The sequence below is a fragment of the Rhinopithecus bieti genome, unplaced genomic scaffold, assembly GCF_001698545.2.
Source record: "Rhinopithecus bieti isolate Rb0 unplaced genomic scaffold, ASM169854v2 scaffold_314, whole genome shotgun sequence".
Lineage (NCBI taxonomy): Eukaryota > Metazoa > Chordata > Mammalia > Primates > Cercopithecidae > Rhinopithecus > Rhinopithecus bieti.
This window is the reverse complement of record NW_016803040.1, coordinates 657,364-683,676: the sequence shown is the minus strand read 5'-3', so window position 1 is coordinate 683,676 and position 26,313 is coordinate 657,364. Positions and strand designations below refer to the sequence as shown.

At 44.5% G+C, this 26,313-nt stretch overlaps 1 protein-coding gene across 2 annotated transcripts in view; it reads right to left on the bottom strand.

Moving 5' to 3' along the window:
• Positions 1-15,679: 15,679 nt before the first annotated feature.
• The window catches only part of PCED1B (PC-esterase domain containing 1B), a 28,201-nt gene continuing 17,567 nt past the window's right edge, over positions 15,680-26,313 (bottom strand). For both annotated transcript variants that reach the window (XM_017885426.1, XM_017885503.1), the window contains one exon: positions 15,680-17,332. In XM_017885426.1, coding sequence (XP_017740915.1) covers positions 15,977-17,275 — 1,299 coding nt within the window. In that variant the 5' untranslated portion in view covers positions 17,276-17,332 and the 3' untranslated portion in view covers positions 15,680-15,976. The remainder of the gene's footprint in view (positions 17,333-26,313) is intronic.

The window sequence follows — 26,313 nt, the reverse complement described above, 5'->3', positions numbered from 1 at the left end:
TTGTTCCATATTTTCTTATTCTTTTTTCTTTGTCTTTTTTGGATTGGTTTAATTTGGAAGACTTGTCGTCGGGCATGGCCAACAGCTTTGGGATGCTGAGGCGGGCGGATTCACCTGAGCATTCAGGAGTTGAGAATCAGGCCTGTCCATACATGGAGAACCCCATCTCGTACTAAAAAATATAAAATTAGGCCGGGCATGGGTTGTAATCCCAGCTACTTGGGAGCTGAGGCAGGAGAATCACTTGAACCCGGGAGGGTGGAGGTTGTGGTGAGCGAGGATAGCACCGTTGCCACTCTAGCCTGGGCAGGCAAGACGGGAAAGAGCGAAACTCGTCTCAAGAAAAAAAAAAAAAAAAAAAAAAACAAAAAAAAGACCTCTGTCTTTGAAACTACTCTGAATTTCTTTCTTCTACTTGTTCAATTCTATTGCAGAGACTTTCCAGAGCATTTCACATTTCTAAAAGTGTGTCCAAAGTTTCTTGAATTTTGTATTGTTTTTTCTCTAAGCTGTCTATTTCCTTGAATATTTCTCCCTTCACTTCTTGTATCATTTTTTGGATTTCCCTGCATTGGGCTTCAACTTTCTCTGGTCTCTCCCGGATTAGCTTCATAACTAACCTCCTGAATTCTTTTTCAGGTAAATTAGGGATTTCCTCTTGGTTTGGATCCATTGCTGGTGAACTAGTGTGATTTTGGGGGTGCTGAAGGGCTTTGTTTTGTCATATTACAAGGATTGCTTTTCTGGCTCTTTCTCATTTGGGTGGGCTCTGTCAGAGGGAAGGTCTAGGGCTGTTGTTCAGATTCTTTTGTCCCACAAGGTGTTTCCTTGATGCAGCACTCTCCCCCGTTTGCTACGGATGTGGCTTCCTATGAGCTGAACTGCAGTGATTGTTGTCTGTCTTCTGTGTCTAGCCACCCAGAAAGTCTACCCAGCTCTGGCCTGGTACTGGGGGTTGTCCGCACAGAGTCCTGTGATGTGAACTGCCTATGGGTCTCTCTACCCAGCTCTGGCCTGGTACTGGGGGTTGTCCGCACAGAGTCCTGTGATGTGAACTGTCTATGGGTCTCTCAGCCGTGGATACCAGGACTTGTTCTGGTGGAGGTGGCGAAGGGCGCAATAGACTTTCTGAGGGTCTTTAGCTTTGGTGGTTTAATGCTCTATTTTTGTGCTGGTTGGCCTCCTGCCAGGAGGTGGCACTTTCTAGAAAACATCAGCTGTAGTAGTGTGGAGAGGGACCAGTAGTGGGTGGGACCCTCGAACTCCCAAGATAATATGCCCTTTATCTTCCACTACCAGCATGGATAGGGAAGAACCATCAGATGGGGGCAGGGCTAGGCACATGCTCAGACTCTGTTCAGGAGGCTCAGACTCTCCTTGGGCAGGTCTTGCTGTGGCTGCTGTGGGGGATGGGAATGAGATTCCCAGGTCACTGGAGCTGTGTACCTAGGAGGATTAGGGCTGCCTCTGTTGAGTCATGCAGGTTATCAGGGAAGTAGGGGAAGCTGGTAGTCACAGCCCTCACTCAGCTCTCATGCAAACCGAAGGGCTGGTCTCACTCCCACCATGTCCCCACCAACGGCCCTGAGTCTGTTTCCAGGCAGAGGGCGAGATGGGCTTTAAAACTTGCCCAAGGATGGCTGGGCGCGGTGGCTCAAGCCTGTAATCCCAGCACTTTGGGAGGCCGAGATGGGCGGATCACGAGGTCAGGAGATCAAGACCATCCTGGCTAACATGGTGAAACCCCGTCTCTACTAAAATACAAAAAACTAGCCGGGCGACCTGGCGGGTGCCTGTAGTCCCAGCTACTCGGGAGGCTGAGGCAGGAGAATGGCGTGAACCCGGGAGGCGGAGCTTGCAGTGAGCTGAGATCCGGCCACTGCACTCCAGCCTGGGCGACAGAGCGAGACTCCGTCTCAAAAAAAAAAAAAAAAAAAAACTTGCCCAAGGATATCTGCCTCAGCTGTGAAAGAAAAGGGCTTTAGTTCTTCCCCTACGTGTGAAGTCTGCACACTGGATTCATGCCCTCCCCTGAGTTCTGGCCAGGAGGCTTCTCACCCTGTTCAAATTGGTACAAATTTCGGCCAGAGCATTCCTTCTCCCTGTGGAGTGTTACCCCCTGCATCTCTAGCCACCCTCCCAATAGATCTCTGTGGTGCCAGGCAGGAATGGGCTGCATGGGCACCCAGCGAGCTCCCAGGGCCTTTCTGCTGCTTCCTCTACCCCTGTTTTTCGCTCAGCTCTCTAACTTGACTCAGCTTCAGGCAAAGTCGGAAACTTCTCCCGCAAACAGACCTCCAGCTTCTCCAGTGGGGGTGTGTGTTCGGGAGAGGAGGCTCTCCCTTTCCCACTTCTGCAGTTGGGGCACTCACAGTATTTAGGGGTCTCCTGGGCCCTGCAGGAGCAGTCTGCTTCCTTCAGAGAGTCTGTGGATCCTCTCAGGATTGCTGGTTTGTTCTTGCAGTCGATCTGGAGCTAAAATTCACAGTGCGAGCCTCTGCATGCTGCCCTGTCTGGAGCTGTAATCTAGTCCTGCCTCCCATCTGATATGATCCCAGGGGTGGCATACCTGAATTATGTATCTGCAATACAAGGTCATTTTTAAAAAATTGAAATGTTTTGGCTCTAAGATAAGCAGGTATTTTTGTAGCACCATAATTTCTGGTTCTGTGAAAATTTAAAAAAAAAGTTTTTTTTAATACGTTGCCCATTAAAGCAATTATTTCAGCTATTTTTTCACTTTTGTCTTTCTAAAATAAACATTAGTCCCAAGAATATACAACCTTCCAGAAACCATTTTGATCCTAGTTCCTTTTTTAGTTCCTTTCCTCCCTGAGTCAGGAAATGATAGATCATGGATGCATTTTTAATTGTTTGTATTTATTGACTATTTACTATGTGCCAAAGATTATGCCAAGTGCCTTACAGATATTATGGCATTTAAAACTAACAATCCTGTGAGGTGTGTGTTTTTATTTTCATTTTAAAGTTTAGGTATCTGAGCCATAAAGAGTTTGAGGTTCTTGCAAAGTTCCCATTGCCAATAAAGGGCATAGACTCAATTTTCTCCAAGATGTGTGCACCCCCAAGCCCATGTTAACCTCAAGAGCATCCATACCCTCTCTGTGGGCTACATACCAGATAGCAGAGGCAGTTATATCACTCCTATATGCAGACATCACCTTTTAACCTTAGATATTCAAATTTTAAGGAAACTCCAGAGCAGGACTTTTCAATTTTTTTTTAACAACAACTCATAATAATAATGACATTTTATTTCTAGTCACAGAATACACACATAAACACACACACAAACACACACACACACAAACACACACACATGCCATGGAATAGTATCATTATTACTTGATTTGTACTCTGATATTTTTTATTCTGTTCTAAAGAAATTCTGGTCAGGATGCACTAAATTTATTTTTACAACTTACTAATGAAGCATTACTTTAATTTTGAGAACTACTGTACTAGTACATAGCCAGTCTATCTTACAGTTACCTGTTTGAAGAGAGCTCTACCATCCTAGGAAAGTTATTTAATTTCTGAGTCCTCAGTTTTCTCATCTGCCAAATGAAAAGGCTGAACCAGATTAGTGATTTTTTTTTTTTTTTTTTTTTTTTTTTTGAGACGAAGTCTCCCTCTATTGCCAGGGCTGGAGTGCAGCGGTGAAATCTCGGCTCACTGCAACCTCTGCCTCCTGGGTTCAAGTGATTCTCCTGCCTCAGCCTCCAAAGTAGCTGGGACTGCAGGCACGTGCCACCACGCCCAGCTAGTTTTTGTATTTTTAGTAGAGACGGGGTTTCACAATATTGGCCCGGCTGGTCTTGCACTCCTGACCTCGTGATCCACCTGCCTTGGCCTCCCAAAGTTCTGGGATTACAGGCATGAGTCACTGCGCCCGGCATTAGTGATTCTTAATCCTGGTTGCACATTAGAAATACCTGGAGAACTTTTAGATACACTTGTCTCCAGGTTTTTGCCCGCTGAATTTCTTTTTTTTTTTTTTTTTTTTTTTGAGACGGAGTCTCGCTCTGCCGCCCAGGCTGGAGTGCAGTGGCCAGATCTCAGCTCACTGCAAGCTCCGCATCCTGGGTTTACGCCATTCTCCTGCCTCAGCCTGCCGGGTAGCTGGGACTACAGGCGCCCGCCACCTCGCCCGGCTAGTTTTTTGTATTTTTTAGTAGAGACGGGGTTTCACCGTGTTAGCCAGGATGGTGCCCGCTGAATTTCTGATTCTGATTCTGATTTAATGTTTTTAGGGTGGGGCCTGTGCACTAGTACTGTTTTTTTTAACAAACATCTTAGTGATTCTGATGGAAGTGGTCTAAGAAATACTGCATCACATCATCTCAGCAACTGCTTATAGTTTCCACGGTCTGTAGTGCCTGGCACTGGGCCTGTGGTCAGTGCTCTGAAATGTGTGTTAAGTGACTGCACCAACCAGCCTGGTCACTCTGGCAGCCCTCTTCCAACACCCTGGGCTTCATGCCATTTCCATCCATTCTTTGATCCCTTTTCTACCTTAGCTCAAATAAAGAATCACAATCTCCCCTCTCTCCTGCTCAATCCATAATTATGTCCTTAAACATTAAAATCGCATTCAAACGGGATTTGCCTACTCTGAGAGGCAATTACAAGGTAGTAGCTAAAACAATAGCATGAACTTGGAACAATCTTTAATCTTATTTGGCAAATATTTTTATTTTTTTAATTTATTTTTTGAGATGGAGTTTCGCTCTTGTTGCCCATGCTGGAGAGCAATGGTGTGAGCTCTGCTCATCGCAACCTCTGCCTCCTGGGTTCAAGTGATTCTCCCGCCTCAGCCTCCTGAGTAGCTGGGATTACAGGCATGCACCACCACACCTGGCTAATTTTGTATTTTAGTAGAGACGGGGTTTCTCCATGTTGGTCAGGCTGGTCTCGAGCTCCTGACCTCAGGTGATTCGCCCACCTCGGCCTCCCAAAGTGCTAGGATTACAGGTGTGAGCCACCGTGCCCAGCCCTATTTTTTGAGAGAGTCTCTTTTGTCCACTTTGGAATGCAGTGATGTAATCACAGCTCACTGTGGCCTCTATCTCTTGGGCTCAAGGGATCCTAATTAAAAAATAATCTTTTGTAGAGATGGGATCTCCCTGTGTTGCCCAGATTGGTCTTGTACTCCCGGCCTCAAGCAATCCTCCCACCTGGGCCTCCCAAAGTGCTCGGATTAACAGTATGAGCCATTGCACCTGATGGACAAATATTTTTATAGTAGTGCCAGTCACAATTCTAAGGGCTCTATAAATATTAATTTAGTGGTCCATAATAATCCTATAAGAGATGCTATCATCCCTCTATTTTATGGATTAGTACTCTAAATCCCACTGCATTTTTGCTCAATGTTTTGCACTGATTTTACTCAATGTTTTGAAGGGCATTATGATTATTATTATTTATAAAACAAAGGATACTGCATGAAGTAAACAGAGAATTTCAGTTAATATTTTATGTGAGGCTTGAAATTAATTTAATCCTTGGAGTGGCTGCAGCAGGCAGACCTCCTGTATATATGGGTTTCATTTCCACCATTACAGGTATTTCAGTGGAACAGTTTGAGAACCTGGTATTAAGGAATTACTCAATAAAGCACTTTTAATTTGATACCCTCCGATAAGGCCCGGTGTGGTGGCTCACGCCTGTAATCACAGCACTTTGGGAAGCCGAGGTGGGTGGATCACCTGAGGTCAGGAGTTCGAGACCAGCCTGGGAAACATGGCAAAATCCTGTCTCTACTACAAATGCAAAAATTAGCCAGCTGTGGTAGCGGGAGCCTGTAGTCCCAGCTACTTGGGAGGCTGAGGCAGGAGAATGGCGTGAACTCGGGAGGCGGAGGTTGTAGTGAGCCGAGATCGCGCCATTGCCCTCCAGCCTGGGTGACAGCAAGACTCCCATCTCAAAAATTAAAAAAAAAGAAAAATACACTCTGACAGCAATTTTCTTGAATACTCTTATAATAATGGTTTTCTTATTAAATCTTTTTATCTAGCCACGAACATTTTATGAAGTTCCTCATACAAAATCAACATTTTTTGTTGAGTTAACAAATATGTACTTGCCAATAAACAAATACGAGACCAGTATATCATTTGTCAACTCAAAGATACATAAATAACTTACCTTGATGTGCAAACATTTAATTATTGGTTGATTATAAAAGATACAATCCCAAAGTGAAGATGACTCAGCATGCAAACGAGTGTTTTTACCTTTTGCCTTTACTAACTGGCCCAACGGGCTAGGTTTATAAAGTATAGGGAGGCTAAATATTGACAATAATAAATTGACACAAGGCAGATTAACAGAACAAAGACATAAAAGTTTTATTCTTCCTATTATCGTTATTTTGAGACAGAGTCTCGATGTGTCACCCAGACTGGAGGGCAAATGGCGGAATCTCGGCTCACCGCAACCTCTGCCTCCCAGGTTCAAGCCATTCATTCTTGTCTCAGCCTCCCGAGTAGCTGAGACTACAGGTATGTGCCACCAGCCCAGCTAATTCTTTGTATTTTTTTTAGTAGAGACGGGGTTTCACCATGTTGGCCAGGCTGGTCTCGAACTCCTTACCTCAGGTGATTCACTCATCTCGGCCTCCCAAAGTTCTGGGATTACAGGCATAAGCCACTGCGCCTGGCCCAGTTTTATTATTTTTACATGTGTACCAGGGGACCCTCACGAGACTGAAGATCTGAAGAAATGGCTAAAGCAGAGAGCTTTTATATGTTTTAGAAAAAGAATCATAAATTTGTGAAGAGATGGGCCAGGGGCAGTAAATTCAAGGGGAGTCATTAGGAGACCTACGGGAGTGTGTAAAGCTAGTGGAAGATAAGGGTTTCTTCAGTAAGTTAATTTGTACAGATCCATTGCAGCAGCAATTACTAGTCTTTGGAGATAAGGGTTATTTTCTTGCCAAAGTATGAGGAAGGCAACCTCCTCAAAGGAATTTTTATGGCTTGTCACATGAAGGAAAAGACAGATCAAATAATTGTTTCTGCAATTACAGTTTCTCAAGTGCTTGTAGCTTGAAATAATCAATGTGTCAAATTGGCATATGTTGGGAGTGGATCGTCCTTAACTCCTTCAAATACCATACCTACTTCACAATCTTTGGCTTCTTTCCATCCTTGAAACCAAGACCAGTTATCCTCTATGTGCAGACGCATCTCCACCTGATCTGTATCTCTGCTGTCTGTCCAGCTGTGAGCTTATTTCCCCATGCTGATAGTGGGCTTTTGGGTTGTTTCAAAGACCAACTTTTAAATAAAACCTCATTTCAGATGAGTGTCATGTCTTTTTCCCCTGCCTGGGTCATAGTCAATAGAGCCCCAACTAACTGGGAGGGGCAGTCTGAGGGTACAGTCCTGTTATACCCACTGTCATACTTCATGGTAGCCAGGCTTTCTGTAAGAAGTGTGTATCTTGGGGTAAACAAAGCCCCAGTTGATGACAAAAAGAATCTCTCTCTCTCTCTCTTTTTTTTTTCCAAGATAGAGTCTCACTTTGCCGCCCATGTTGCAGTGCAATGGCGTGATCTCCGATCACTGCAAACTCCGCCTCCTGGGTTCAAGGGGTTCTTGTGCCTCAGCCTCCTGAGTAGCTGGGATTACAGGCGCCCATCACCATGCCCAGCTAATTTTTGTGTGTTTAGTAGGGATAGGGTTTTGCCATGTCAGTCAGGCTGGACTTGAACTCCTGGCCTCAGGTTATCTGACTGCCTCGGCCTCCCAAAATGCTGGGATTACAGGCGTGAGCCACCGCTCCTGGCAAAAAATCTCTTTACAAGAGAATGCCAGCTAAGAAATGTATAAGGAATGGTAAAATGAGAAAAATGAACATTTTCCCACCCCTAATGAAGTCATTGTTTCAAACAAGAATGATAAATCGGTGCTAAAACAGTTATGTGAAAGAATAGGAAGCCAGGCGTGTTAGCTCGTGCCTACAATTCCAGCTCCACAGGAGGCTGAGATGGGAGGATCACTTGAGCCCAGGTATTTAAAACTAGCCTGGGCAACATGGCAAGACCCCATATCTACTTTTATTTTATTTTTTAAAGATTGACGAAGAATTGAAATATGTGTATGGTACCAATGTATCACTCCACAAGATGCTTGCTGGTTGCAACTGGACAAACAAAACTTTTTTTTTTTTTTTTTGAGACAGAGTCTCACTTTGTTGCCCAGGCTGGAGTGCAGTGGTGGGATCTCGGCTCACTGCAAGCTCTGCCTCCCAGGTTCACACCATTCTCTTGCCTCAGTCTCCTGAGTAGCTGGGACTACAGGCGTATGCCACCACGCCCGGCTAATTTTTTGTATTTTTAGTAGAGACGGGATTTCACCATGTTGGCCAGGATGGTCTCGATCTCCTGATCTTGTGATCCGCCCTCCTCGGCCTCCCAAAGTGCTAGGATTACAGGCATGAGCCACCATGCCCGGCCCTAAACAAAACTTTTAAGTAGAGGCTTCTGGCTGTTTTCCTTTTTACTTGGTGATCAATCTTAGCATCTAATTCCGGGAAAATCATTCATGTGCCTCTGGTTGTGGTGCAATGCGAAGTACACTGTCCTTCCTATGAAATATCCTAGCAAAAATGTTTCACTTGAATCTAATCAAGACTTAAGATCTAACATTCACTTTATAAGAAATACAGGGGATAGGTCAGGCGCGGTGGCTCACACCTGTAATCCCAACACTTTGGGAGGCCCAGGCGGGTGGATCACGAGGTCGGGAGTTCAAGACCAGCCTGGCCAAGATGGTGAAACCCTGTCTCTACTAAAAATACAAAAATTAGCCAGGTATGGTGGCAGGAGCCTGTAATATCAGCTACTTGGGAGCCTGAGGCAGAGAATTGCTTGAACCCAGGAGGCGGAGGTTGCAGGGAGCCAAGATCGTACCACTGCATCCCAGCCTGGGCAACAGAGTGAGACTGCATCTCAAAAAAAAAAAAAAAAAGAAGAAATACAGGGGATAAAATAAAATTTAAATAACACCATGAAAAAATCATTAGACAAACCCAGAAAGTGAAATATTCTACAGGATAAGTCTTTTCAACAAGTTAATGTCTTGGAAAAAAAGAAAAAAAAGACACAGTGTGTTGGATTCTATTCTAGCTTAAAAGAGATTTGAGAGACATAAAAGCCAATGCAATGAGTGGTTCTTTAGTGGATTCCAGTTTGAATAGACGCAGAAAACATTTCTGGGACTGAGTATCAGATAATATCAGCAACTTATGTCAATTTTGTTAGATATAATACTAATCCTGCAGTTATGTGGGAAAATGTCCTTATTTCCAACATATGAAATATTTATAGATGAAATATTATGAACTAATTTACTTTAAAATACTTCAGAAAAAAGATGAACTGGCAAAATGTTAACAATGGTTAAATCTGGGTTATGGCTACACGATTCTATGTTTTGTTTCTTTGGAAGAATAAAAAAAGTGGTGGTTTTCAAAGTGTGGTCCTCCTCATCTGAGAACTTACTGGAAATGCAACTTCTAGCGCTCTACTCTAGACTGTGTCAGAAACTTGGGAAGTGGGGTGGTTGGGGGACAGCAACAGTGTCCTAACAAGTCCACCCGGAGATTCTGATGCACACTAAATAGAGTTTGAGAGCCACTGCCTTAGGGCTGGTGCAGGTAGGGAAGAGTGGATGGTAGGGAAAGGATCAATCTGGTGGTGAGACATCATTATCCAGAGGAAATACAAAATCAAAGACTACTTGCCAAAAATTAGCCCATGCTACGTAGACATGGGAGTAAGAAGTAAAGACAAGTCCAGCTCAAGAAGCCAGCAAACGGTCAAGTCAAAGAGGTATCATGATTACAGGGCACAAGAGGGTACTTTGCCCAGAGCCTAGACGAGACTTGTCAGGTCACATGGGCTGGTTATGTCTTTTCTTCCAAGGATGCCTAGCTCATCTACAGGAGCTCCTGCTGGTGCTCTCCTTTTTCTAAGATAGGCCCTTTCCTAGGGACTGGAGTCTGCTCCTAACAACGTTGTTAAGTGTTGATAGAGTGTGCTGCTGTTGAATGACTCTCTGCTCAGCCTTGGAACACAGTTTATTCTCTAATTCCCAATTACCATGTTCCACTGGGATATGTCTTGGGATATTCTGTGACCCTGTGCCAAGCATTGAATACCTGGGCTGGAACACTTCTGCTGCACACCACACTCCACAGGCTGGACTGGACATGGCCCAGAACTTATTATTAAGATTGGCTGTCTCAGTCTCCCATTTCAGAGGAAGACGAGGGCAATCATTTTTGGTCCAGTTTATCGTACTTCAGCTAACCAGCCATTTCCACACTTGTCCCAGGCTTACCTAACAAATATTAGCTCCTATTTGGGCACTGCTACATCAGAAAAGGGCTTTGTATACAAAATATCACTCACAAACCTTCTTTTCTCTTCACTTACCCTAACTATTTTATTTGGCATTCTCTAGACTACTATTTCCCAAAATATATTTTTAACAAGATGCTAAGGCTGGGCACGATGGCTCATACCCATAATCCCAGCACTTTGGGAGGCCAAAAAGGGAAGATCACTTAAGGCCAGGAGTTCAAGACCAGCTTGGGTAACACAATGAGACCCCATTTCTAGAAAAATTAAAACAAGCCGGGCACAGTGGCTCACGCCTGTAATCCCAGCACTTTGGGAGGCCAAGGCAGGTGGATCACAAGGTCAGTAGATTGAGACCAGCCTGACCAACATGGTGAAACACTGTCTCAACCAAAAATACAAAAATTAGCCAGGCCTGGTGGCAGGCGCCTGTAATCCTAGCTACTCCGGAGACTGAGGAAGGATAAGCACTTGAACCCGGGAGGTGAAGATTGCAGAGAGTCGAGATAGCACCACTGCACTCTAGCCTGGGCAACAGAGCAAGACACAGTCTCAAAAAAAAAAAAAGAAAAGAAAAATTAAACAAAAAAATAGTTGGGAGTGGCGCCTGTAGTCTCAGTTACTTGGGAGGCTAAGGCAGGAGGATCACTTGAGCTAGGAATTCGTGGCTGCAGTTAGCCATGATCATGGCACTGCACTCCAGCCTGGTGACAAGTGAGATCCTAACTCTAAAAATAATAAATAAATAAATAAATAAATAAATAAATAAATAAATAAAAGACACAATGTTCTGGGTTAAATACATCTTGGGAATACTAACTTAAACACAGTTAGTCACGTTTATTTCGTGCAGAACTGCTCAGAGCCTCTAATCTATTAAAGGTCATTGTGAATTTCCACATAAGGCAGTTATAGAAAGAATCCTTTTACAAACTTCCTCGCCTATGGAATGCATATGGAGTAAAACCTATGGGTCAAAGTGACATGTTTTAGGAAATGTTTCTTTAAAGTTAAATGGGTAAAGTCTTGTGACAAAAACTACAGATGTTCCTCAACTTACAAAGGGGTTAAATCTTCCGATAAAAACTACAGATGCTCCTCAACTTACAAAGAGTTTATGATCCATCATAAGCTGAAAATATTGTAAATCAAAAATGCACTTAGTTCCCCTAAACTTCTGAGCATCATAGCTTAGTCTACCCTACCTTAAATGTGCTCAGAACAATTGTATTAGCCTACAACTGGGCAAAATCATCTGGCAACACAGGACACTATAGAGTATCTATCAGTTGTTACCTTAGTGATGGCATGGCTGACTGGGAGCTGCTGCGGCTGTGCTGCTCAGCATTGAGAGAGATCATTGGACTTTTTGTTTTGTTTTTTTCAGAGAGGGTCTCACTCTGTTGCCTAGGCTGGAGTGCAGTGGTATGATCATAGTTCACTGCAGTCTCGAACTCCTGGGCTCAAGCCTCAGCTCCTAACTCAGCCTCCTGAGTAGCTGGGACTACAGTTACTTGACATCATGCCTGGCTAATTGTTTAAAATTTTTTGTATAGAGATGGGGGTATCACTATGTTGATCAAACTGGTCTCAAACCTGGGCTCAAGCTTGCCAAAGTGCTAGGATTACGGACGTGAGCCACCACACTTGGCCTTTAGACCACTCTTTAATGAATGCATATCGCTTTCCCGCCATCGTAAATTTGAAGAATCGTACATTGAAAGTTCGTAAGTCAGAGACTGTTTGTATATCTATAAAATTAAGCATGTCACTGTTTATCTATAAAATTAAGCATGCCATGGTAGAGCTCTTTCTTGAGTTATGAGAATGAGAATATTATTCCTGGAGTTTATGGAAACAAACATACAACAGTTTAAAACAACGGTAATTTCTTTCTCTCACATTCACCTTTTTTTATTTTTTATTTTTTGAGATGGAGTCTTGCTCTGTCGCCCACGCTAGAGTGCAGTGGCTGGATCTCAGCTCACTCCGCCTCCCGGGTTCACACCATTCTCCTGCTGCAGCCTCCCAAGTAGCTGGGACTACAGGCGCCTGCCACCATGCCCAGCTAATTTTTTGTATTTTTAGTAGAGACGGGGTTTCACCATGGTAGCTAGGATGGTCTCATCTCCTGACCTCATGATCTGCCCGCCTCGGCCTCCCAAAGTGCTGGGATTACAGGCGTGAGCCACCGCGCCTGGCCTCACATGCATCTTAATGATGTAAGTTTTTGAAACAACTTACCTTTGCAGAAGTCGTGAACAAAAAATTGTCGAAGAGACGGGCTGCTGCTTTGTACAACTCCAGATTTAGCCGTGAATGTTGCCTCCTGGTAGCGAGAGCAAGAGCTCTGTGGCTGACCGTGAAGGGCTGTTAATAATCCTGCTCTGGGAGGGAAGGTTTGTTTTGTTTTCAAATGCTGGACCTTGCTTTCTTTGTACATATGGAAAAATATTGTTACAGCTTTAAAATCTGGCCTTTGGTATAATATATTAGTATAGAATCTTGTGAAAAACATGCTGCTTCGATGATGTCAATGTAATCATTAATTTTACTCTTCCAGGAAATTTAAGACAAGACTCAAGTATGTAAATCTGTGAGTGCTGTTTGTTTCTTGAGGATGGAAAATAGGCCAAATGAACCCTGCATTCTAAATCTCAACAGTGGAGCAATAATTTCTCTCACAGATGCTGAATAGTTTTGGTTCTTTTTACCAGACAAGAGCTTGATTGCTTTGCTAGGTTTCCTCATTTAAGGAGCAAGGTGAAAATAGCAAATATGGGCAAAGAAGAAAGCCCTAGGCTGGAAGATAAAAGTCAGGATATGTATGAAATTAAAGGCAAGCATTCACTGAATGTGCTGAGTCTTACTCCCAGTGGGTGGAGGGGTGGGGTGAGAGGAAGAGGGCTAGCTAGCCAGCATAATTTAGGTAAAGTTGTGGGAATGTTCTGTAGACATTTTCTAAGTAATCAAACGCTGCTCAATTATTATTTTTTCACAATAGCTGTTTGGGCTGATGTTGCTCAATCTTAATACAAATTGCATTCTTAGTTGATTACTGAATGTGAGTGAATTATGTGCTTGAATATTTGACTAAAGCATAAATACTTGAAAACCTCTTTATCAGGCACTGTGCTAGTAGGCCTTGGGAAGTCCAGAGTAACCAAGACTTATGGAACTTTCATTCTAGTAGGGAGGTTAACAAGCAACTACTGAAGCCATTGCAGAGTGAGGTAAGCCATACAAAGAAAGTAAAGAGTGCTATGACAGAACATCATGGTACTTTCAGATGAAATGGTCCTGAAAGGCCTTTTAGGAGGGAACTTGCAAAGTGAGAATGGAAGGATGAGTTAGGAATTAAAAGACCTAGGAAGTACGGGATATAGAACAATGCGGTAAAGGAAATAGCAAGTGCAAAGACCCAAGTTATAAAAGAGCTTGTTGTGCTGTATGAATGGAAAGAAGTCCTGTGTGGTTCAAAGAATAAAGAGCAATAAAGAGAGTTCCAGAAGATGACATTGCCAGGGCAGGTAGAAGCCTGATCATGTTATACAGGTGAGGACATAGTAAGGGTTTTTATTTTGGTGTGATGGATTTTAGGCTTCTGACTTCCAGAATTAGGAGATAAATGTGTTATTTTAAGTCACCAAGTTTGTGGTGTATTTTTTTTTTACAGCAGCCACAGGAAATTAATACACCTTTGAAGGAAAAGATTCCCCCTGTTCGAGTCTCCTGCACTCCTACCCATTGGAGAGAAACAGAACTTTCTCTGTTGAGTAGTTGATGCAATTTCATCCGTAATATTGTGGATTCACCATTGATTCAGCGTCTGATCCTCAGCACTGTATATCTAAGAACTCATTCTCCTTGGTTCATCAGGCATCATCAGATTAAGGATTCAGACATACTGACCTAACTCACAAGAGAGAGTTATAAACCAGAATACCAATGTATTACCTTGTTCATGGAAATAGAAACATTAAATGTGTCAGCTTACTCAGATCAGCAGCTAAACACTGTTTGGTGTTGACTGGGAAACATAAAGGCAGAATGAAGGCAGCTAGCTTGTCTTGATGGCAAATGTTACCAAATCTCATAGTCTGCTGCCCTAATCTCCATGGGATTAGAACATTTACATTGACCAGACAGGTTCTCTTTCTCCTGACGATGCTGGGACATTCTGGCAAATTCTGACTCATCACTCCCTTTCTAGAATCCTTAAAGACCATCATCATGCTATTTCAATAATATTCCTTCAGATGTGTTGCAAAGATTAAATGTTGATTTATGGTAACTCTAGAGATTTGGACTGTAGTCTCATCAGAAACATTTATTTATAAGCCATCTCTTTATTCACTCGTTGATTCATCCAGAAATGCTATTCAGTATTTATTAAGTGCCAGGCATTGTGCTAAGATTTGAGACACAGATATAAGATAAAGGTCCCATTCTCCAAGAATCTTGTTTTTTTAGTGGATTAAAAGCTGCTAATGTATTCCTTCTGTAGATATATATGATTTCACCAATTTCTTGTGACTTCATGAACCTCATTTTTGCAAGACAGCATGTCCTAATTCTTGTCAAATTTAGGGATGGTGGTATTGGGGAGCTACAAACCAGTCAAATCAATGCGATGAAAAATCCTATTATTTGAACAATTTTAATCACATCTGATTTTGACTATTTTATCTAAGTATTAACATTTCACTAGTTGAGTGATACAGTGAGCCTAGCATTTAAACAGTCTTAGTTATGTTAACATTCTTAAAAACAGAGAAGTGGTGGCTGGACCCAGTGGCTCAATCCTAGCACTTTGGGAGGCCAAGGTGGGCGGATCACCTGAGGTCGGGAGTTTGAGACCAGCCTGACCAACAGAGAAATCTCGTCTCTACTAAAAATACAAAATTAGCCAGGAGTGGTGCTGCATGCCTGTAATCACAGCTACTCAGGAGGCTGAGGCAAGGGAGTTGCTTGAACCTGGGAGGAGGAGGTTGTGGTGAGCTGAGATCGCGCCATTGCACTCCAGCCAGCGCAACAAGAGCAAAATTCTGTCTAAACAACAACAACAACCCATCAGATCTGGTGAGACTCACTCATTATAATGAGAACAGCATAGGGGAAACCACCCCCATGATTCAATTACCTGCACATGGTCCCGCCCTTGACACATGGGGATTATTACAATTCAAGATGAGATTTGGGTGGGGGCACAGAGCCAAAACATACTAAGAACTAATTGTTTAATGGAGAGGCATCCATTAAATATAGACATGCAAAACCCACAACTACTTTTGTGCAACTTCTTTATTTCAATTTTAGTTTTACACAAAGGCAAAGAGAATAGAGTGGGGAGGCAGGAATAATGCTGGGTCACCCCCAGGAAGTGGGGAAGAGGCTGCAGCCAAGAAGAATGAGTCAGACTGCTCCTCCTTGGCTTTCTTGGTAATAGCAATGAACAAAAAGACCAGGCATGGACTCCAGGCTTAAGTTAACAAGGTCAGTCTGTCCAGGCCAAGCAATGGAAAGGAAGTGTCAGATCTGTCCAATCCATGCTCATAAAGAGGAAATAAGGCCTAGGTCCATCTATTGAGGCCTTGGCTCCGGGTTGGCTAGGGCCCTTCTCTTTGAAGGTCTAGGCCGCTGTCCCCAGGGCACATAGGGGCCACGGGGACGATACCTGCCAAAACCCCTATGGACCACAGGGGCAGGCCGCTGATAACGGGGTGTGGGGAAGAAGGGCATAGGCAGCTGGGGACCAATCGCAAAGTTGTCTTGGAAGAAGAAACCTGTATGGGCTGATGAGGGGACATCTGAATGGCAATAGAATTGATCTGACTGGAAAGTATGGTCTGAGGAAAAACAGGCATCTGGGGGACCCTGTGGGAACCGGGGCATTCCCTGGTGAAGGGGAATGGGAGGAGGAGGCTGTGGGGGCAGGAGCGGGAGCAGCGGCAATCGCTGAGGTGGCAACCCAAGCAGGGGGCAGTATGTGGGGGAAGGTAAGGGTGGGGACAGAGGTAAGGCCGGGTGATTTCTGTTGGCCTGGGGCGGCCCTTCAACTCTCGGGCCAGGTTTTTTCTTCTTGATCCACTCGCCCACAGGATGGCGCTGGGGCAACTCCACACCCCAGGCGTCAGCCACGTGGGCCAGCAGCAGCTGGGAGAGGCAGCGGTGCACGCGTCCATTCCAGTGCACCCCGTCCGAGTGCAGGTTCTCCCTCGCGTGGTGGAAGTAAAAATGCAAGTCCAGTACATCGAAGTTATGTTTACGTGCCTCGGTGGCGCTGTAGAAGTTGGCTTCGACCACTTCGTTTTTCAGGAAGGTGCCCTTCTGCTGCCGGAGCTTGGGCGGAAGGAAACCCCCGGTGACTTCCTCGCCCACAGGCATGGCCGTGTTCCACACCAGGAGGCAAGACTCGGGCAGCACCTGGCCCAGGCACTGGAACAGGTTCTCCAGGTTTTCCAGGTAGCTCCACCAGGAGTTCCGACCATACCTGGAGATATCCCAGAGGCAGGAATTCATGATGACCAGGTCGGGGGTATGCTCGCCCGACTGCAGGTCTTTCAAGATGGTCTGGAGGTAGTCAGAGTACACGCGGGTGAGGAAGTAAAAACGCACCAGATGGTGGTCGGAGCGGAACTCGCGAACTTCACGGTAGTTAGGGCCGTTGTGCATGCGGCCGCGCTGGCCTCCGTCCACCAGTTCATCTTGTTCGAAGTTCAGCTCCCCCTTTGCTTTGAGCTGCTGGGGAGTGAGCAGGCAGTCCTTCTGCAGCAGAAGTACCAGGTCCTTGTACACCGCCCTATGCACAGAGTCCCCCAGGATGACCACGAACTTATTGTGGAGCAGCTGCCGCACTTCGGAGGCCCGCAGGAGGATCATGACGCCCAGGGCGCACGGCCTAGCTCCTTCCTTTGCACAGGGTGGGTCTGCGGATGGCTAGGACAGAAGGAGAGAACAGCTGGGAGGGACTCACCTCTGGGTGGAGCGCCCCGTGCAGGTCGAGTGTAGGGAGACCATGGGAAAGGGGATGGCACAGTGGCCTCTGCCCCGAGGAGTGGACCTGGAGTGCCCGCATAGCAGGCTCAACCAAGCCTGGACCTGGGAGATGGGGGAGAGAGCCAAAAGCCTTCTTTGTCTAGTCGCAGTTTAGGCCTGGGGCTTGACCTCTGAATGGCCTGAGGCTGCTGTTGGAGGCTCAGGTTCCACCTGGTGGGGAGGAGCCAAGTACGGATCCACCCTTCGTAGGGCTGAGAGTGCTAGCAGGATGCCTAGCCAAGAGCCTGGAAGCAGCCCAGAAGCCTAAGTGGAGATGGTTAGCACTATGCCACTGTTAGATAATGAGGACCCCAAGTATGCAAGAACATGGAGAATGTTTGTGATGTAATGTTAAGTGGAAGAAGTTACATCCCATACTGAATGCTCCATCACTTAAACTATATAAAAGAGATATACATAGATAACATTGAAAGGAAATATGTAAAAACATATCTTTGTAGAATAGGATTATGGTTGACTTCCCTTCCCTTTTATTTTTGTAAATATCCTTTATAGTCTTAAATTGCTTGCTATAGCTTTAAAAGAATTAAATGAAATGCAACAGGTAACACAAGGAGAGTACCTGTGCTAGGTCAAGAACATAAAAACAGGCCGGGTGCAGTGGGATTACGCCTGTAATCCCAGCACTTTGGAAGGCTGAGGCGGGCGGATCACCTGAGGTCGGGAGTTCGAGACCAGCCTGACCAACACGGAGAAACCCCGTCTCTACTAAAAATACAAAATTAGCCGGGCGTGGTGTCACATGCCTGTAATCCCAGCTACTTGGGAGGCTGAAGCAGGAGAGTTGCTTGAACCCGGGAGGCAAAAATTGCCAGTGAGCCGAGATCGCACCATTGCACTTTAGCCTGGGCAAGAGCGAAACTCCGTCTCAGAAAACAAACAAAAACAAAAAACAAAACATAACAAAAAAACCCCGTAAAAACAGACTTATTTTACAAGGAAGTAGCTGTTTCTCATCAATAGGACTGAAAAAAATCAGGATAAAACTGGAAATAATTTGAATACGTTTCAGCTGTAATATTATTTGCTTTACATTTGAAGAGAATTGGAATATGCCACTCCAAAATGTGCACTTTAGCATGAGGATTATTTTGAGCAGAAAGCAACTGAAAATTGACAGATGCAGGAAGTTATCTGCCCTCCTCTTATCTGGCCTAGAATCAGGGCATATATTTCCCTTTGAGGAAGGTAAACACCCTTCCCCCAACCAGAGAAACAAGAGCAACTCTTATCAATCAGACAGGTTATCATCCTTTTCACCGAAGACAGGGAATAGACTCCAAGATGATTTTTCATAAATAGACCTTACTATAACAGCCCTTATCTTCCATGAGCTCCCCCCATTTATTTCCCAGTCACTTCCCCACAATTCATCATCCTTTAAAGCCCAAAGCCCTAAGTTTCACTGTTTTCCGGTGCACTCCCTGCCTGCCAATGTTAATTTAAAAACTGTGGCTGGCGCGGTGACTCACGCCTGCAAACCCAGCACTTTGGAAGGCCAGGGTGGGCGGGATCACTTGAGCTCAGGAGTTCGAGACCAGCCCGGGCAACATGGCAAAATGCCATCTCTATACAAAAATTAACCGGACATGGCGGCACATGGCTGAGGCGGGAGGATGGCCTGGGCTCAGGTTGAGGCTGCAGTAAGCAGTGTTCCAGCCACTTCACTCCCGCCTGGGCCACAAAGTGAGACCCTATCTCTAAATCAATAAATACATAAACAAACAAAATGTCTAGATCTGTATCTTGGCAACACACACAAAATAAATAAATAAAATTGTGTGCCTTTTCTCCCGTTAATCTGTCTTTTGTTAGTTTAATCTGTACGCCCCCAGGTACTGAAGCTAAAAGAGTAGAGAAAAAGTTTTTTCTCTCCAGCACATGAGCACATTGGATGCAATGTTAAAAGCTGTGAAACTCATCCTCAAAACTTCAGATTATTTCAAGCTGCCATTTACAACTCATATCCACAGATGACTAAATAGTAGAAACACTAAAATACTGCTAGAGATTGCAAATGGGAGGAACATGGCATCCATTTCATCTACTTACACAAAGCCATGAAAATCCGGTGCGGCTTGAAACTTGTAAGATTTTATGGATTCGTAAACATTTTAATAGGTGTGGGTGGAGAGCTATTATTAAATTATACATTCAAGTTTTAAAAGCTATATATCCTATTTTAGTTTTAAATGGATATAAATACAAAAATGAAAATATTAAAATAGGTAGAATATTGTTTCATAAGAGAACAGTTGAAAATATTGACATCTTCCCCACAAAGAATCTTCATTAAAATATTTTTGCTATCAGAATAAAAGTTTTGGCTGGGTGCGGTGGCTTATGTTTGTAATCCCAGCACTTTGGGAGACTGAGGCAGGAGGATTGCTTGAGACCAGGAGTTTGAAACCAGCCTGGGCAACATAGCAAGACCTTCATCTCAAAAAAAAAAAACCAAACAAAGAAAAACAAAACAAAACTGAAGCAAACTCCAAATCCCTTTGGGACTCAAGCATATTCATTTGTTTAGATTCATTTATTCCTCCAACTCACACTTAATAAGTGCCTACCATATGCTCTACATAGGGAGCATAAAAATAAGTAAAATATGATCTTGCCCTCAAAAAGCAGACCAGAAACACTGGTTGATAACTGTATTATCATGTGGAAAGTGGTAAGGGCCAAGAACTGTGAAAGTCTAGGGGTCTTTGGGAAAAGTATTCCTTCCCACTCTAGACTGAAGTCTCCAAAGTGCAAAGTGTGAAGATGGAAACCCTTTCCTCTTGTGTTTTCAGGGCTCCCGTGCCAGTCCAGCTCTCTGTGCCTTCTCTGGGTCGGCACTCTGGCCATAATCTGTGCCCTAATGCGCCTCCCCGTTAACACAGTTCTGTCCGGAAGCTGGCAGATCTGATAATTATTCAGTGCTGTCTCTGCCATGGTGTTGCTTACGGAATTCCCTAATGCGCTCCTTCTCTGCCAGCCAAGTGCCCCAGACTTGGAACGATATTAAGTTCAAGTCCACTACTTAAAGACTATCAGAGGCACTTAAGAGTTGAAGGAAACTAGGGTTATGTCACCCCAAAATGTGCCTCTCTGATAGAAATATTTTTGAGCGAAGATGCTTGAGAATCAGCGGTGGCAGACAGGGCCTCCAGATCTGCCCTTTCTTATCAAGCCATAAAAATTCCTATGAAAACGCGGCCTTCTCTGCACCAGCACAAGATAAACCTTGTTTTCAGTGACTTAAGAAGTGACCGCTGCAATGGAGCTGTATAAATAAACTTACCGAAAAAAACCCTCATCCTCCACTAGCTTTATACCCGCCTCCACTTATCTCCTAGCGACTCCCCTGGAATTTCCTGCCCCATAGCTTATACCCCTTTGTCCTGTCATTTCTCCACAAATTGTGTAGTTCTTTGTCTACAAGGGATAAAAGCTTTCTGCTTTGGCCATTTCTTGGGGTCTTCTCTCTTACGAGGGTCCCCATGTACATGTAAAAAAATGAATAAAACATACATGCTTTTCTTCTGTTAATCTGTCTTGCATTAATTTGGTTCCAAGTCCACCCGAAGATCCCACTTAAGAAGATCCACTTAAGAAGATGGGTAGAGGCTAACCATAGCCCTGTCTACAGAGTAATAGCAAAGAGCATTGCGTTTGGAATCATACTACCTGGGTTTGAATCCTAACTCTTCTGTTTGCCAGCATTTTGAACTTGGGCAAGTTATTTAGCCTTTCTCTGCCCTAATTTTCCAGATCTGTAAAATGGACCTACTAGTAGACTTCATACATGTGATGTAAGGATTAAATGTAAACTGTTATAATAATGTCTAATGAGAAGTAAGTGCTGATAAGAGTTAGTTATTATTATTAAAAGTTGAGCATCCCTAATTCAAACTTCCAAAGTTCTTCCAAACCCAAAACTTTTTGAGAGCTAACATGATGCTCCAAGTTACACTGAACACATTACTTTTTCACTATATTAATGGTATGTTGGCCAGGTGAGGAGGCTCACGTCTGTAACCGCAGCACTTTGAGAGGCCGAGGCAGGTGGATCACTTGGGACCAGGAGTTCAAGACCAGTCTGGCCAACATGGTGAAATCCTGTCTCTACAAAAAATACAAAAATTAGCCAGGCATGGTGGCACATGCCTGTAATCCCAGCTACTCGGAGGCTGAGGCAGGACACCCCTTGAACCTGGGAGGCGGAGGGTGCAGTGAGCTAAGATCATACCACTGCATTCCAGCCTGAGCGACAGAGTGAGGCTGTGTCTCAAAAAAAAAAAGAAAAGTATGTCATATTTTCTACTATTAAGTACTTACGTGTTAATAAGTGTAAGAAAATGATTACTTGACGGGCGCGGTGGCTCACGCCTATAATCCCAGCACTTTGGGAGGCTGAGGCGGGCGGATCACGAGGTCAGGAGATCGAGACCATCCTGGCTAACACGGTGAAACCCCATCTCTACTAAAAGTACAAAAAAAAAAAATTAGCTGGGTGTGGTGGCAGTCGCCTGTAGTCCCAGCTACTCGGGCAGCTGAGGCAGGAGAATGGCGTGAACCCGGGAGGCAGAGTTTGCAGTGAGCCACGATGGCGCCACTGCACTCCAGCCTGGGCGACAGAGCGAGACTCCGTCTCAAAAAAAAAAAAAAAAAAAAAAAAAAGAGAAAAGAAAATGATTACTTGTCGGTTGCCTCTAAACATATAAACTGAGTCAGAAATGATGGTGACGTCAAACAACCAGAGTCCACGTGAGTGGTTAAGATTGTGACACCTTTGCTTTCTGATGGTTCAATGCACACAGACTTTGTTTCCTGCACAAAATTCAAAGTATTGTATAAAATTACCTTCAGGCTAAGTGTATATGCTGTATATGAAACATAAACGAATTTTGTGTTTCCACTTGGGCCCCATCCCAGCCTATGTACGGGCATCCCCACATACATGCAAATATTCTGAAATCACCCAAAAATCTGAAATCCAAAACACTTTTGTTTTGATTTCTCTTCTTTTTCTTTTTTTTTTTTTGAGGAGTTTCACTCTTGGTGCCCAGGCTGGAGTACAGTGGTGCAATCTCAGCTCACTGCAACCTCTGCCTCTTGGGTTCAAGCGATTCTCCTGTCTTAGCCTCCCGAGTAGCTGGGACTACAGGCACGCGCCCACCATGCCTAACTAATTTTTTATATTTTTAGTAGAGATGGGGTTTCACCATGTTGGCCAGCTGGTCTTGAACTCCTGACCTCAGGTGATCCGCCATCCTCAGCCTCCCACAGTGCTGGGATGACAGGTGTGAGCCACTTTTTATTCCAAGCATTTTGGATAAAGGATGTTCAACCCATACTTAGGAAGTTTGAGATACTAGGTTAATAATCAATAAAGGAGAGATTACAATATTTGTTCTGCTTGTCAGGTTTCTATGAAGATCAAATTAGATGATGCAAGTGAAATATTTTGGCTAAAACAAAATCAATGTTTATTGAACAGCTACTAGATCCCAGGTGCTTTACCAACATTACCTCTTCATGAGGTAACTTTTTTTTTTTTGAGACAGAGTTTCACTCTTGTTGCCCAGGCTGGAGTGCAGTGGCACAATCTTGGCTCACTGCAACCTCCGCCTCCCAGGTTCAAGCAATTCTCCTGCCTCAGCCTCCTGGGTAGCTGGGATTACAGGTGCGCATCACCACGCCCGGCTAATTTTTGTAGTTTTTTAGTAGAGACAGGGTTTCACCATTTTGGCCAGGCTGGTCTCGAACTCCTGACCTCAGATGATCTGCCTGCCTTGGCCTCCTAAAGTGCTGGGATTACAAGCGTGAGCCACCACACCCAGCCCTTTATGAGATAACTCTTACTCCCATTTTACAGGGAAAGATATTGATGTGATAAGAGTTAAGATTTAGTCCAAAGTCTATCTCTAATAGAAGAAGGATCTTTTCCTATCTTTTTCTTATTCATAGTCAGGCAACCCTCTCCTTTGCCCAGGAGAGGTGGTCACGAAGGGAGGGGACGGTTGGTGAATGAGTATAATCCCACATCCTAATCTCAAGCAGGAGACAGAAAAACACATAAAGACTTTGAATTCAGAAGAACCCAGGCAGGGTGCGGTGGCTCACGCCTGTAATCCCAACACTTTGGGAGGCCAAGAAGGACAGATCACCTGAGGTCAGGACCAGCCCGGGCAACTTGGTGAAACCCTATCTCTACTAAAAATACTAAAAATGAGCTGGGTGTAGTGGCACACACCAGTAATCCCAGCTACTCAGGAGGCTGAGGCACGAGAATTGCTTGAGTCCAGGAGGTGGAGGTTGCAGCAAGCTGAGATCGCACTACTGAACTCCAGCCTGGGCAACGGAGTGTGACTTTGTCTCAAAAAAAAAAAAAAAAAAAGAAAGAAAGAAAGAAAAAACGAAGAAGAACCAAAACACAGTTCTAAAGACTGACAACCTCACAGTGTCTGAGGACTTCTGGTGGTATTATATCCTAACCAGTTAACTTAACCCACCCAAATGTTGCTCCAAGAGCTCAGGGCCAATATCTGACAAAAAATGCTTACCTGAGAATGTCTTCTTTTCTAAGTCAGAGTCTTGCTCTGTCACCCAGGCTGGAGTGCAGTGGTGAGATCTCAGCTCACTGAAACTTTTGCCTCTGAGGTTCAAGCAATTCTCGTCCCTTGGCCTCCAGATACTTGCAATTACAGGCACTTGCCACCATGCCCAGCTAATTTTTGTATTTTTAGTAGAGATGGGGTTTCACCGTGTTGGCCAGGCTGGTCTCGAACTCTTGGTCTCAAGCGATTCACTCACCTCACCCTCCCAAAGTGCTGGGATTACAGGTTTGAACCACCGTGCCTGGCCTTATTATTCTTCTCTAATGGAATATGCAGCTACGACGGTGAGAAGGAAGAGAGAGGAAAATGATTGGGAAGAAGTATTCCAGTTAGAACCCAAAATGGGGCCAGGCAAGGTGGCTCTTGCCTGTAAGCCCAGCACTTTGGGAGGCCAAGGTGGGTGGATCACCTGGGGTCAGGAGTTCAAGACCAACCTGGCCAACATGCTGAAAGCCCCCCCTCTACAAAAATACAAACATTAGGTGGGCATCATGGCAGGTGCCTGTAATCCCAGCTACTCGTGAAGCTGAGGCGGGAGAATCGCTTGAACCCGGGAAGCAGAGATTGCAGTGAGCTGAGATCTTACCACCTTGCTGCTGCACTCCAGACTGGGTGACACAGTGAGACTCCACCTCAAAAACAAAAACAAAAACACAAAAACAAACAAACAAAAAAACCTGAAATGGAAATGAAATTCTTGATAAAGAGGAGCACTGTAACTGTAACAGGATTAATGAAATCTGACACCCTCAAGACTATCATTTTGGGAAAAGAATCGTTTAAGCTAAGAGACCAAGCATTAAAAATAAAACTTAACAAAACCAAAATGGCACTTTTAGGGGAGTGAGAAGAATAATTTGGAGACATAAACCTTCTCTGATTTTAAAAAAAGGTCGATAGCATCCATTTTCAGAGCTCCTTTTATTTATAAAAAATAAAACAAAAAAAGATTCGAAAATGGCCAGATCAGTGATCTTTATAGCCTGGGCATCTTTCTTTGCTTCAGATTTGATAAGCACACTTATTCATTTTGGTAGCTATTTTATAGATTCCCTCATTCACTTAATAAAGATCACAGAGAGCCAAATAGTGCACTGGGTGCTAGGACTAGGTATGAAAAGGCAATTTCGGTCAGGTGTGGTGGCTCACACCTGTAATCCCAGCACTTTAGGAGGCCAAGGTGGGCGGATAACTTGAGATCAGGAGTTCAAGACCAGCCTGGCCAGCATGTTGAAACCCCGTGCCTACCAAAAATATAAAAAATTAGCCGGGTGTGGTGACGCGTCTGTAATCCCTGCTACTCAAGAGGCTGAGGCAGGAGAATCGCTTGAACCCGGGAAAGGAGGTTGCAGTGAGCGGAGATCACACCAACACACTCCAGGCTGGGCGACAAACGAGACAAGTCTCAAAAAGAGAGGCAATCTCGGCCGGGTGCTGTGGCACAGGCCTGTAATCCCAGTACTTTGGGAGGCCGAGGTGGGTGGATCACGAAGTCAGGAGATTGAGACCATCCTCGCTAACATGGTGAAACCCCGTAAATACTGAAAATACTTTAAAAATTAGCCGGGTGTGGTGGCGGGCGCCTGTAGTCCCAGCTACTGTACTTGGGAGGCTGAGGCAGGAGAATGGTGTGAACCCGGGAGGCGGAGTTTGTAGTGAGCTGAGATCATGTCACTGCACTCCAGCCTGGGGGACAGAGTGAGACTCCCTCTCAGAAAAAAAAAAAAAGAGAGGCAATCTCTTCTCTCAAGAGGAGGGGTAAGAAAATCGGCACTTACAGAGCTGGCTGCTAAAATTGATGTATGTAAATGAAGTACCTGAGAGTGTTGGAAGAGTCTAAGCTAGAGGAGGGAGGTTTATGAACAATCATTGCAACCTGATTCCAACATCGAATTAAAACATAAATTTTTTTTAAAGTTTCGTGATAATTTTAAAAATCACCGTTATGGCCGGGCACGGTGGCTCACGCCTGTAATCCCAGCACTTTGGGAGGCCCAGGCGGGCGGATCACGAGGTCAGAAGATCAAGACCATCCTGGCTAACATGGTGAAACCCCGTCTCTACTAAAAAAATACAAAAAAAATTAGCTGGGCGTGGTGGTGGGCGCCTGTAGTCCCAGCTACTCGGGAGGCTGAGGCAGGAGGATGGCGTGAACCCGGAATTCAGAGCTTGCAGTGAGCCGAGATTGCACCACTGCACTCCAGCCTGGGTGACAGAGCGAGACTCTGTCTCAAAAAAAAAAAAAAAAAAAAAAAA